At 34.8% G+C, this 14,657-nt stretch overlaps 1 protein-coding gene across 4 annotated transcripts in view; it reads left to right on the forward strand.

The window, feature by feature from the left end:
• Window positions 1–14,657, forward strand: part of csmd1 (CUB and Sushi multiple domains 1) — a 413,944-nt gene that overhangs the window by 314,002 nt on the left and 85,285 nt on the right. For all 4 annotated transcript variants that reach the window (XM_023332533.1, XM_023332535.1, XM_023332534.1 and 1 more), the window contains exons 30-32: window positions 3,899–4,037; window positions 9,178–9,365; window positions 10,712–10,906. In XM_023332533.1, the coding sequence (XP_023188301.1) occupies window positions 3,899–4,037; window positions 9,178–9,365; window positions 10,712–10,906 (522 nt within the window). The remainder of the gene's footprint in view (window positions 1–3,898; window positions 4,038–9,177; window positions 9,366–10,711; window positions 10,907–14,657) is intronic.

Below are 14,657 nucleotides of genomic sequence, written 5' to 3' on the forward strand. Positions count from 1 at the left end.
AAGACTTCATGAACATTCAAGATTAAAGAGTACTGCAATGATATTAGAAATATGTATAAAATCCATTCATACCAAGCAGAGAATTTCTTCTCTAGCTAAGAAGGGAAGGTAGTTCTGTGGGGAAAAAAATTGCTCCTGCTCATATTTCTTCCTTCATTTCTTTTTTAAATATTTTTGATCGTCAGAAAATTTAATATCAAACAAAGATAATCGGAATCAATACAGAGTGCATCTTTCAAATTATAATTTCATTTATTAGGTGAAAAGCTATTCAAATATAGTAAGTAGGAACATTGTGGATAACTGATGAGACTTTTCCAGTGCTTTGGAGGAATTTCAGCTCATTCCTAATCATAAACAGTCTGTTGAAAGATTCTAACGGATATTTTTTTAGATTTAATCTAAACTTTGATTAGGCCACTCCAAATTCCAGTACAATGACTATGTTCCCAAAAGTCTTGGAGAGCATCTAATTTTCATTTTGACTTTGGAACTCATGGATTCCACTTTTCTCCTATTTTTCTTTATTATTTAAACATTAACACTGAACCTAGTGGGGGACATGGGAGCTGTAGTTCTCCAGAAGTTTTCTGGGCTATTATGTCACCTCCTAAATAAGTGATTGAACTGATTTTGAGGTCATTTTTGAAGGCAGACCACTCATGGGAGGATTCACTACTGTTCCATGCCTTCATTTGTGGATAACAGCGCTCTCTATAGTTTGCAGGAGTCTCTAACCCTTACGAATAGCTTTGTGGCTGTATCCAGAACGTAGATGTTATTTTCTGTGTTTCTCATACATTCTTGAAATTATTTTGCTTGGGGCGTGATGTGTCGCTTTTTGAGCTCTTTTGCTGTGCTTCATGTTGTCAGACAGATTCTACTGTACATGCTTTTGGATTTTACATGTCTGGTATTTATTTACTGTTGATCTTGTGGCTAGATTAATTGTGATTAATCACAGTTGGGTGTATTTAATTTTTGCCAAGGTGGGAAAGTTAATCATAGATAAAATCCTCATTTTTATTTACTCAGGCTGCTTTGTCTAATTTTAAAATTTGTATAACAATTTGAAAAATGCAGTGCGATAAAAGGAGGTCAATACTTTGTCAGGAGTGTAGCAAAGCCTGACAAATCTACAGAGACCAAACATTAATTGTAAGATGGACCTAGGAAGTGTAACTACTGTTTAAATGGAAATCTAAAAAATATTTTAATATCATGAAAATAAGATTAGAAGATTAGATGACCGATATTTATGCCTTTTTTATGCAAAAAGGCATAAAGATACACAGTTGTTTGCACATGTTAATATGCCATTGTTGAACTCCACAATATATGTGGCAGAGTGGAAATATTTACATCTTTATAATTAAATGACATATAAAATAGCTGCAGCTAAACTTATGTAAGAGGTGAGCAACAAGCAACTTGTGGAATGACGTTGTTGCACATACTGGTTGTTCTTAATTTAGAAATACATTGTCCTCTACCAGACTGGCAGGAGATTAAACCACCCATGGGTAAGGTAAGATGAATCTTTGACAATACTGAGAGCTTTCTTCTTAAATCTATCCTCTGAAATGGTCTCCAAAGACAGGATTGAGACTTCAGTGACTCCCTCTGCCCTTGTCACCACACTTTGTAGAGGCTTTCTGTCATTAGCACTGTGGTTGCAATACCAAGAAGTGATGTAGGCTGTCACAATGAATAGCACCCCAGTGAAAGGTGGTGAAGGGGCACGAAAATGCCTCCACTGCTAAAACTTTTTGACAAAATGTCTAGAGTTCAAACATCAGGTAAAAACTTTGATACTGCCATTAAAAAGATCAACAGCTCACACTTATGTATCAAAATCTTAGATTACTTTCCCCTTTTTCCTTTCTCATTTATCATTACCACCTGGCAGAGTTGCTGCTATAGTGAAGCCCAGTGAGCTCCAACATCCCCGCTCTACACTTTATACACAGGATTCTGCGGCAGTTTGTTTATCCAGTTCGATGTTTTAGTGTCTTACTCCCCCTGCAGCTTTTTCTAACACATTTGAGTTTATTAGAAAGAAATTAACTCAACTAGAGATAAGAAATCTTAGTTACATAAATGTAGGACAAGCTGAGCTTGAGCTTAAAGCTAGAGCTTAAGACACATGTATGCATGTTTTTCCAACATGCATACATGTTGGAAAAAACAAACATGTATGTAAAAGACAAGATGAATTCACACACACACACACACACACACACACATATATATATATATATATATATATATATATATATATATATATAAAGAATGATGCAGAGGCAAAATGCTTTTATATAGGTTTCATAACTTGCTGCACTGAGCTCACTTTTTATGCCAATGCAATCAGCGTAGGTAAATGCTAAGTCAACAGTGATTACCATAAATGTCCTGACCTTCTAAATTTTTTATCATTCAAAGTCAAGAGGGAAGTATGACATCATCCATAGCTAAGAATGCATCATGAGTAGCATCAGTAAGCTTGTTAAATGACCTGATCACCTGAGTCCTTGTAGCAAGGCAATATGCAGATTGTCTTATATTGCTCAGCCTCCTTTTCTTTTTCTCTTTTTGAGCTGGCACACTAAGGGAATGTCCTTAGTGTGCCAAGAGTTTGGCACACTAAGGAGCAAGAGTGGAGCAAGAGTTTGCTTTATAACCTAGTAAAACAATGTGTTGGTTCAGAATGCGAACTAAATCTAAATTCATCTTTACTGCATCACTTGGCTTCATCGTCATCTCAGAAGGTTGAATCCATTTGTTTTGATTTCTCATAAGATGCATTACAAACTCCTGAAGGGGTGGTATTATATAAATTCAACCTTTTTTTAAAACTTTATACCGTGTTCTAATGTTATTCCTTCATCAACAAACATATCTGGTGTGTAAACAAAGGGCCATCTATTTACCCAGAGCTCTTCCTTGGAGCTGCATTCTCCTGCCGAGCTTTCGCCTCACAGAGCTTCTCCCTCCACTTATCTTCTCAGCTCCTCCAGACTAGTGGCTTCAACAATTAGCAAACCCCTAGTGGAACTGCACATGTGCTGACTTTATTTTATGATCCACTTCTCAGTTCAACACTGATAAGAACGGTGAAAGGTATAATGAGAAGCATTGTTGTGACTACATGCTGAAGGAGGAGTATGAGCTTCTTAAAGAAACAGAGGCCACTTTCAATGTATTAAATTACAAGTCAAATTTCTCTTTAAGTCATGTTTGATGTATACATTTTTATAACAATTGAAGGTAACATGGTTACATGATTGTGCTATAAAATGGCACTATGTGCCCGGAAAAATACATATTATCGCCCCTTCAAGCTCAATTCTCCAATGTAGACTGTTATTGTGCTGGTGTTTAGTCTGTCAGCAATTTGCAACTGTTAATACCCCTGTTTACCACTATTTCAATGATGATTATTTGTTTACACACGCCTGCCATCATGAAGACACCTCGGCATGTTATAAACTTCTATTTCACATAAACAAATTGCTGCTTGAGTGCATCTTTTTGTCTCTCTTGACATTATCTTTTCCCTTCTCCATGGCTTAATGTGGAATCACAGCACTGCCAGGGGTGATTTTCCCCCCACCCTAACTACCCCTAACCCCACAGTCTGTAACTAAATCTCACCATCTGTCTCTCTCTTACGCTGTTTCACAATCTACAACCACCTGTGGAGGTAATATTTGTCTTCAAGGTGTGATTTTCTCTTCTTTAACAAACCTCTTCTGTACTGTATGCCTAACTCATTTCCTCTCTTTCTTCCTTGTGGGGAAAGTTAGTGCACAACCAGGGCTTATTATCTTGCCAAATAACAAAATTCAAGACCTTAATCATCTCTTTCTCTTTCTCCTACTATTCTTTATTTCTCCAGCGACCTGTGGGGGTAATGTCAGTGGTCCTTCCGGTGTGATTCTGTCTCCGAACTACCCTCAGCCTTACCCTCCTGGGAAAGAGTGCGACTGGAGAATCAGAGTCAATCCTGACTTTGTCATTGCCCTTATCTTCAAAAGGTAAGTTGATATTCTGCTGTAATTTCAGGTGTCATTTATGTATTTTGGAACGCTTGCCGCTCCTTGTGTGTCTTTTTAGAGGAATTCTTCACAAAAAACCTCCATAGCCCCATTAATTTAGAAAATGTGAAAAAATTTAATGAGATGCAGACGTTTTCCTAATATTTTACTTATTTCCTCAGACCACCAGCTTTGCTTTACAGTTAAGTTCAACATTATTCATGGTCGATTGAACTTATAGTAGTCTTTTAATTTCATCGACATTTTTCTACTTACTGGAGGTAATATGAAGATTTTGGAAAGGTCCAGCCAGAGTCCCAACTTCAATGCAATAGACAATCAGCAGAGGAAGCTAAAGATCTTTAGCAGAGGAAGCTAAAGATCAAGGTGAAGGCAAAAACCTGAAAGACATGCAGCTCACCAAGATATTGTCAAAACATTTATTGAAACACACAAAAATATGTTTGTCAATTACCATAAGAGTTTCATTAATGTGACGGTAATTCTGTTCTTTAATTATTGGAAGGGATAAGATCCTCTTTTAGGTGCCATTTTTATAAAAATTTAAACTGCTACTCATGTTATCTTTTGAGATATTCATGTCTAATTTACTATTAGAAACAACCTTCTTGGTTGATTTAAAATAGTTTGAAATCTAAACCTGCCAAAGGTAGAAATAATTTTGTACTTGATCACAGTAATTTATTTATTCTTTTAAAAAAGTGAGGTAACACCACTTGTAGTTGCAAATTAATACATGGCCTTTTTTACCTCTTAGGTACTTGTGACAGGACTACTGTGCTCTTCTTGATGCAAAATGCTGGCTCTGCTGGAATAATTTAAAGCTCTGGAGATTTAGCAAGTAAAGCATAATAACAGCAGCTTTGCTTAAAATTACTGACAAGTCAGACAGGTAATTTTGCAAACTACAGATAATTTTTTTCCTGAGTAGACCTTAGTTGATTTATTTTCTTGCCTACCTATCTCCTATACCCTTCTTTTGGGATTGTGAAATTGTTCTAGGGAACAATGGGAACAAAATAACAAATTCAGGCTGAAAAATAATTTCCAAATCAAATTATTTTACAATTATTTTAGATTTGTTGGTTTACAAGCCTTTGAAACCAACATTGCAGTGACAATGTATAGTTTTCTTTGTAAATTCACTGAACTTCCACATGGCTTAACAAGCCCAAGATAAAAAACAATATTAAAACCAAGATACTTCCTTGTGCGTATACAATAAGTCTCAATTTCACATAAACTGGAAGAGTGTCTGTCTGTGGTGTATTTCTGTTTAAAATATGCTTGTTCTTCATTTAGTAAAGTAATTGAAGGTGGATAGATTAGCCAAACACTACAATGACTTTAGTTTAAATTAAATTTCTTCAAAATAAATGTACTCTAGTAGTAAAATGTAGTGTGCATTAAAACTACTCCTTGAAGAATTTTTTTAAAGGTTACTCAAAAAATGCATGTGATTAAATGTGACAAGTTAGTACCCACCTCTGCAAAAATGTTAGGCTCTATCCTAACCATTTAACTTCAAAATAATTTCTAAATTGTTCTTTTTTTATCCATTCTCTGATTTGGTGATATGTCATGTATGAAATAAAACTAGATTTAGAACACGTTATGCAAAGATGAAAAAGATGATGGAATAAATGATGATTCAGTTTTTTTTATCAGTGGTTTCTCTATGATTCCCTGTTTAACAGTATAGGAGCACACAATGCTACATAAAAGATTGAGGTGTGTATGAAGTTATATTAAGCAAACTTACAGATCATCTTCCACTGAAAACATGAACATAGCTTGAAGACACAAAAAGGTCCACTATTACGCTTCCTTAAACAAGCATAATAGATATCGGGATATCACACTGAACAAAGTGATTCCACCAATAAGGCCAGTCTTTAAATCCAAATTAGTTTAAAAAATAGAGGTAAAACATTTAGGGTTTTTAAAATGTATTTTGTTCTAACAAAAATACTTCCATTCACCATTAATATTTTTATTTATATTTAATATTTAATGTTTTTAATCACATTTTTGTAGATATCCTGGCTTAATATGGACCCTCACTGAATCAAGAAAGATCTGTCTCCTGAGAGATCAAGCACAGTTTATGTTAAATAACATGCAGTGTAAGATCATTAAGGTAACTAATAACCTAGTCTTTGAGAAGTTTTCTTCACTCCTCAGGGACCGCTGCTTAAAGGCATTACATCTGCCTTAAAAGCTCCTTTGAAATCCTCTTCCTACATAAGTTACCATGGTAGTGTCAAAACAACGTTTTAGTCACACTGGCCATAAGATCCACAAAGCAAGCTCAGTCTCAGAGAATGATACAACAGAAAAGTAACAGTCACCAATTCAGGTAAATTAAAAATATTTTCCCGCTTGTGGAAAACATAGCAACAATGTTTCATCCTGGTTTTTGGGTAAAAACCAAGACCCCTGTGCAGAGTGTATATCTGCATGTATGTATGTATTCGTGTATTGTTTATTTACATTTTTATTGCTAATTACTGCACATTGGTGAATGTTTTAAGTCCCAGTCAGTAGTTCATCAAAGTGAGTCTTGGATCTTCAAATGAAGCAAAGCAGATAAAACCAAAGACGACTTTCCACAGATTGCCAAAGGAGAAAAATGACCCAATTTTGACTTCATGTTTTGCAGCTTGAAAGATAAATCCCTGCTGATGTGACATTGAGACACTTTTATTTTACATTTTGTTTTGGCTTTGCTTTATGTGTTGCATAAGACTTCTTTGTTATTATTTTATCTTCTCTTTTTAAATGTATTTCACACATGAAACAGAAAAGACATTTTAACCTAATTACTACTCTGGCTCAGATTTTCTTTTTACCATGTTCCTTTTTTGTAAATCAAGTTAATTCTCACTTCGATAATAAACCAAGCTCATTCAATTCATTTGATTGTCCACATGTGACCCTGTTTTTTTCCATGCAAAGCAAAGAAAATTAAACAGACGTGCTTTAGAAATACACACTTCAAGTGAACACTTGTAATGGATATTATTACCAGTTTTTGTGTCTATCTACTTTTTTTTCCACAGCATGTAATTAATTATATTGAAATTTAATTTAAATTTCTACACTTTGATTAACAGCCTGTAATTCACAACTAGGTTTCAAGTTTTAATTGACTGTTGTTTTATTCTTGTGTCATGGGAGATTATTGCGCTGTTCCATTTCTTCCCAGTGAGATTTCCATGTTCCTTTCATGACATTTAGCAGCTTTGGTATTCAACCCCGAATGCATCACTAATGCACAAGGTATTAGCATGGATCGGTTAATGCTATTTTTTTTGTGGAAAGGAGGCTTAGGTGCAGTTAAGCCCATTTAGTACCCGATAGAAACACAGGTCTTAAAATGGAATACTCCATGCTCTTTCTTTAACTTTGGTAACATCTGCATATGTTGAGTTGTCCAATGTTTTTGTGCATGTGCCGGGGTGTGTAGGGGCGTGCATGTGTGTGCTAAGTTGATTAAAAATGATATGTATGAAACAGCAAATAATGCCCTACATTTTTCCAATAGCTTATATTTCTATACATACAATTGCTTATAAAACACTGTTTAATATATTTCAAATGAAAACATGAATACAGATTTTGCTAATTTTCTGTTGGTGAGAAAAACAGAACATAATTTTTTGTTTTCTGGATCAACTCAAACATTTACTTTACCAAACCAAAATCCGGTACCTGAGAAACGGGATTCCAACCCAGGAATATGTTCAAAAGTTCTTCAGTATATTTGGTTTACTGCAAAACAGCATTTTTTATGTTTCTCACAATTCTTCCTATTGTCAACCATATCGTAAATGTTGCCTTTGTTGCTTTTCTATTATTCAACTCTAACTACAAGTAGATTATCTGAAATTAGATTTTTAGCAAATGCACAGATTGCTCGTTAGAGAGCTATTATTTTGTTTCATATTGTACAACAAACATTTCTTTGTTCTGCAAATGCCATGCTTTTTATGAATTTGCAGCTCCAAATTTTAAATTCAACCAATACCTCTTCCATTATCTTTTAGAAAGGTATACTTGCATAGAAAGGAAAATAATTTTGCCTTTAAACCACCACAGAAAAATAGATGTAATGATATGTGTTTTCAAAACAAATGTGGGTTTGTATGTGTCAAAATGTGGACTTTTGTCATTTTACTCTCATGGACAAGATATCTTCATGCATGTACAAAGATAAAAAGATACTGTCCATGTGTGATCCACTGAAACCTTAAAGACAAATGTTTGGAGTTGTTTAGATTTAGCAGTCTGAGCATATATTTGAGTATAGTTCAAACACTTGCACACACATCTTGAGATGTGAAAGTGAAAGTACATGTTGTCAAATTGTTACATTTACCTTTTACAGACTATTTTGTGCATTTTGTAGCATCAGTTTGTCATTGTTGATCAATGTCAAATGTTTTTCATGTTTATCCTTTCACAGAGCATAGTGTTTATGTGAAAGGTCAGCAACATGATCAAATCCAAAATCCACACCAGCAGGAGTTACTGTTTCCTGCACAGTACACTTACACCAAAACACATGATTTTTAATTCAGACTTTAGAGACAGCGACAAAACATGCATGCAGCATGCAAGTGGCTGTTCACCAATATATATTTCAATCAAATTTTATTCAGAATTTCAAACAACATTGGCCCTCTGTAAAGATTAAACCTAAATGTCTGCCTTTAGGACGTAAGACATACCTGTTATAAATACCTCTGATGTGTCTACCAGAACAAATGTATGGTGAGGTGGTGAAAAGTGTCATTTAGTATGCAATGTGACTACTGAAGGCGACAGCCATGTTTAGATTGGTGATTGGAAAAAAGACAAAAACAAAATGCCTAAAAGATGCAAAAGTTTCATGAAATGTTTTTTATTCATTGAAATAATGTGTTTATTTATTGCAACCAGTGATTGAACTAAAGTCCGAAATACTTTGCTTGTCACAGTTAATGTTTGGAAAATTGGGAACCATGTCCTCGAATGCTCTAAATTGCAGAAAGATATTATGGATCTGAACAATAAAGTTTAACCAAAACCAGGTTGCTGAGTTAAATGTTATTTTCTGTTTTTTTTTTCTCCTTAGTTTCAACATGGAGCCAAGTTATGACTTCCTGCACATCTATGAAGGCGAAGACTCAAACGGGCCTCTCCTTGCAAGTCTTCAAGGCAACCAGGCCCCTGAACGCATAGAAAGCAGCGGGAACAGTCTTTTCCTGGCATTCAGATCAGATGCATCACTAGGAATGTCTGGATTTGCTATTGAATACAGAGGTAATTGCAGCTTAAAAATTCCTATTTAACATGTGCTTGAGTAACGTTCATGGGACCTAAACATATAGCTCATATAATAATTTGCAATTGCCTGTTGACTGGAGTGAGCTACAGTAGTTGAAAAGATGCAGAGTCTGTATTGTGAAATATATAGCTGTAGTTGTGATTTCACAGTGCACAGTGAGACTTAAATAGATTCTGGGCAGTTGTAATACGAAAGAGAAATAGAGGTAGTTAGTTGTAGCAGAAGTAAACTTTCTAATTGTATTCAATAAAGATAGTACCGATAGTGATAAGGCAGCACCAATAATCACAAACAACATGTTTGAACATAGCAGTGATTCTAATTAAACTGAAAACCCCAATTGGTGAGTTCATCTAGCCCTACTGATTGAGATTATCAGGTGGGTTTATTGGTTAGGGCAAATCAATGCTGTGTTACGTGTCCAGAAAATAAAATGTACTACATGACTCTTTGCGTGTTTCTGCACACAATACCACTAACAGTAATTGTCACTAAATTGTCTACTTGTTAAGTGCTGCGATTAAAATATCAATACACAAATGCAGGTTGTGCTGTCTTGCAGACCTGATAATATTTTAATCTCTCTGCTCTTATTATTTTAAGCCCACTAACGAGAGAAGCTGTATTTGGCTGAAAGGGCAGGTTGTTCCATGTCTGCCTAAGAGTTGTTTATCTCCACTGATTGTGACTAATGATTTAATACCTTTTGTCAGTCTCTAACTTCGACTTACTTGTGACTAGACTTATTAATTTTCTCTAATCCTGTCTTTGTTTCTTCTCGTTTCCCTCACTCCATTTATCTGGTAAAAAGGTTCTGTTGTCTCAAACATCTTTTCAAGCTTTTGATTTTGTCATTATTCACTACCTCTCATATGCCATCCCTCTAATTAAAAAACTGTCTTAATGATCTGCAACTTTCAGCTCTTTTTGCCTTGAAACTTCTCACTGCCTGACTATTTCATACTGTCACTATTTTGTGCAGTGAATGCAGAAAAACGGTTCAAAGAAGACTGACGACTACATACACAATGGCTCTTATTTTTGTTCTGTTTACCTTGCAACTTTTGTTTGACTCATGTTTTTCTCCTGATTATTTCTTATTTATCAAACATGGAGCTATATATGTATGACAAACTAATTAAGTTAGGGAATTCAATGAGAACTTGTCAGAACCCAATTAACAAATATTTATTGACACAAGTTATTAAATTTGGTTGCCAAATAAAAACATTTAAGCTACTTTATCACTTTCTGTCAAAATGTCATGTTTAATATTTTGCACTTTTGTCCACCAACTCACCTAATTCTTCCACATCCACAGAGAAACCAAGAGAGGCCTGTTTTGACCCTGGTAACATCATGAATGCCAGTCGGACAGGCTATGACTACAAACTAGGATCCCAGGTGTCCTACAGCTGTCACCATGGCTACACAATAGTGGGTAGTGAAACCATTATGTGTGTCATGGGGCATGATGGGAAACCAGTGTGGGACAAGGCCTTGCCATCATGTAAAGGTAAGATAGACACAAAATCATGCTTTTATTTTTAATCAAAGGTTACTGGATTTAATTAAGGGAATAGGTAATAGTCTCACAGTGGAAAGTCACTCCAGTAATCAAATTGTTTTAATTGGTGTTTAACCTGAACTAATGCAAGTGAGAGTGTTTTGTTGTCTGTTTCTTAAATAACTCTAAAAAAGGACATATCTAATGTAATGGAAAAGATGCATCTTGGTTTTAAGTTTACATTGTAGGTCTGTGATGATAATATTGGCTGAAAAACTAAATCCTGGAAGAAAATGGATGATACAGCAACTTTGACTGAATAAAGTGCTTATATAAATCTCAAATAATCATGACTAAATATACTTTAGACATCTTTTGACTTGTAGTAAGTAAACTACATAGATTACTGGACAGATGTAGGAACAGGGCAGCTGTGTGACAAAAGAGACAGCAACTGGTTACATAGATTCAATTAGATTTACTTTACGAGAGATAATAAGAATTCAGAGGAACAGGAATCTTGTCAAACATTTTATCCTGATGTACGTAGATTGATGCTGAAGTATTATGATTAATGCTTGCATACATCCATCACATGCACCCATAGGTGCCATGTGAGACTTCAACAGCAGGGTTAAAATCCTGCTTCAGTTGAACACATATCTGGGTGTGAACCAAAAATTAAACTGTAAACCAAATCACCAGATTTTTCCATATATTTTTGTCTTCCTAGGGCAAGCACATTTATGACTGACAAGGCAAGAGATTGTGAGGAACAAATTGTTAGTCATTCAGAGACTGTTGTACATAATCTTTAAAGATGGACTGACATCCTTTGGATTTGCTCCACAATACATTCAAGTCCCATTTAATCTGTATTTGATGATGCAACAATTATAAGCAACCTTGACATCCAATACTTTGGCTGTGAATTTTACATTTTGAGTACATTTTCTCAGTTCAGTTAACAGTAAGAACCTCATTATGCTACTTTCCCACCTACATTTACATTTTCAATTTTTCAGCAGTGGTAAATTACATGTCACTCTCAATACTTACATGGTTTACAGGGAACTCAATTTAGATAGCAGTGTCATGCCAATTTACAATGACTGATTGTTGAAACTTGTTGAAATCAATCTGAGACTTATTGGTTCAGGATTGCCATCCTGCCTGTGTGTGAGTATGTGTTATCAGAGTTGGTCAGGTCTTGCAGGCTAAGCTGTCTATTTGATTGGCAGCTCAAGGAGGCAATAAAGTGACACCTGCCAAAGTCCCATTAAAGCTGGGTATTTGCCTTTATGCGTGTGTGTGAGGAAATTGAAATGCAGAGACTTCCCAAAATACCTCCTAGATATAAATTTCAAAAAAGCAAAGTAGAAGACATTTTAAGATTAACACGTACTGCTTCTTATTTATAGCTCATAATCATTTCATAACTCTTCTATGAAGGCTCTGTTTAATAATGTCTGAGTAGTAAAGGGTGTTGGAAGTGGGAGAAGGAGAGAATAAAGATGGTGTAATTGCACTCTGAAATGCAATTTTGGAACAGCAGTGGGTAACACTGCAAGAAAAAAAATCCCATCAGGCATTTCATTTCATCTGCTCTGTTAGTTGTTGCTGTTTGTTTATTTAGTCATTCATTTATTCTGTGGAAAAAAGCTGCCACATATAGATGTTAACCAACCAATACAGGATTTGCAAAGTTTTGTCTTGCCTTTTTTTTTTTTTTGTGAAACTACTTATTTGAAGGTAATCACTGAAATAAAACAAGGAGTTTAAATTGATGTCAGTCTGAAATATGAATTTTCTTAAGTGCTGAGTGTGGTATTTTTATTTTTAAAGGAACATAAAGTACAGAGGAGATCTTTTGTAAAATATAAAGTACATAAGAGGAAATTGATAATTAATCTGTAGTTCCACTTCAAAATTAGGAGTAGTAAATGGGTAATACATTTTCAACACTGTTGTTGATTTGAACAAAATTTATAAGGCCATGAAATGCTTCATTATAGAGACAGTACAGTTTTGTTTCTACTTCAGATAGATTAGATTCAGCAGACAGATTTAATCTTATATCTGATAATGTCATAGGCCTTTACTTTCACAGTATTAGTTAGATATGGTATCTATACAATTCTGGCTGTATGGTAAACATGTCATAAAATACACTCTAATGCCAATATACTTAACACATGCATGTGTTAAGAGACACAACCAAATTATGTATATGCACTACACAACAATCTTGTTTTTGTGTTGGTTGTAGATCAGGCTTGCTTGTGCTATATGTATCATAGATGCGGTGAGTTTGCGATTCTGACAAGATGGTAAACCTGGTATAGCAAACAAACTTGCATATAAGCAGATCTCAAAAGAGATCAATATAAAAATAGGCTCTGATTTTGTTGGATAAAATATCAAATTTCTTTATATTTAGTATAAATATACCCTTTTAATATTTTTGTGACTTAATTTGAAATTAAATGTGTTCTTACTTATGAGACAGCAATTAGTCAGAAACTTGTTGCCAAAGTTTTAATAGAAAAATATTTAACAAGCTGTTAAATTGAGATATCCAGACAGTCAAAACAAGCTTTTTAATTATTCATGTAGGTTTTAAGAAAGATGGTCTTATGCATGGAGCTCCAACTTAAAAAAAAAAGAAAAGTTAATCTGTTACATATAATCAAATTAAGTTTTTCAAATTTACTTTATGATGTTGTTATATTTGCTTAACATAACTTAATACACTTGATATATTTACTTGGATAAACTTAATTAGATAAGTTGAAAAAATAAATATCAATATTTTTTAAGCTGGATTTTCTTTTTTCAGTGTGTGGAGAGAAGGAGCTTGTGTGCTTTTGTTTGTGAACAATGTCAAACCAGCACTCTTGTCATCAAAGGGTAATCCCAGTGGTCTAAGCTAACGGAGAGATTCTGGTCTTTTTAACTTCAAAACTCTTTAGTTTATAATCTGACTGCAACAGGTATTGCAATAAGAATGGAGGAGAAAGCAAAAAAATACAGTATGTACATAGCTATATGATGTGTAAAGGATACAGAGTTGATATCAATATCATTATGAATGGTCGTTCACCCATTCAAACACACATTGATATGCTAATTGTGGTAAGATGCATTGTAGCCACAGCGACCCTGGGGCAGACTGACAGTAGTGAGGCTACCATACAAAAAGCAACACAGGACCATCTAAACCACCAGTACTATTAAAAAGTCCTATTCAGGAAAATAGCAGCAAGTAAGCTTATTTAGTGTACCAATTTAAATGTATTTCACAATTTTAAGGATTTCAGAATTGAAAAAGATCATAAACATTTTTTGTACCATGTTAATTTCAGCTTTAGTAATTGTGTGGCTTGCACATCCACATAGATTAATAGATTATAAAATGGTTGCTTCAGTTTAGAGGAAGTCTATAAGCTACTTCACAAAGTCAAAGCAGAAGAATGTAACCAATTTTGCTCCCCAACTCCTGTGACTACATTTCCACATTGGATTTTCTCGCCACATAGTTAGGGAAGTTTCTTAGCCTCTGCCTGTCTCTCTATCTTTGGGCAGCTCTCGGGGCTTTTAGACCAAACTCATTAGACGGGGTGAGACCTCTTTAAATAATACATCTCCACTTACACTCCCTCCACATTCGGTCTTCCTTCTTTTAATCCTCTTCTCAACGCGTACTTCTTTCCTCTTCCTCTGTCCTTCCCTTAACAACTGCTGGCTCTTATTTTACTTT

The sequence above is a fragment of the Xiphophorus maculatus genome, chromosome 4 (genome assembly GCF_002775205.1).
Source record: "Xiphophorus maculatus strain JP 163 A chromosome 4, X_maculatus-5.0-male, whole genome shotgun sequence".
Taxonomy (NCBI): domain Eukaryota; kingdom Metazoa; phylum Chordata; class Actinopteri; order Cyprinodontiformes; family Poeciliidae; genus Xiphophorus; species Xiphophorus maculatus.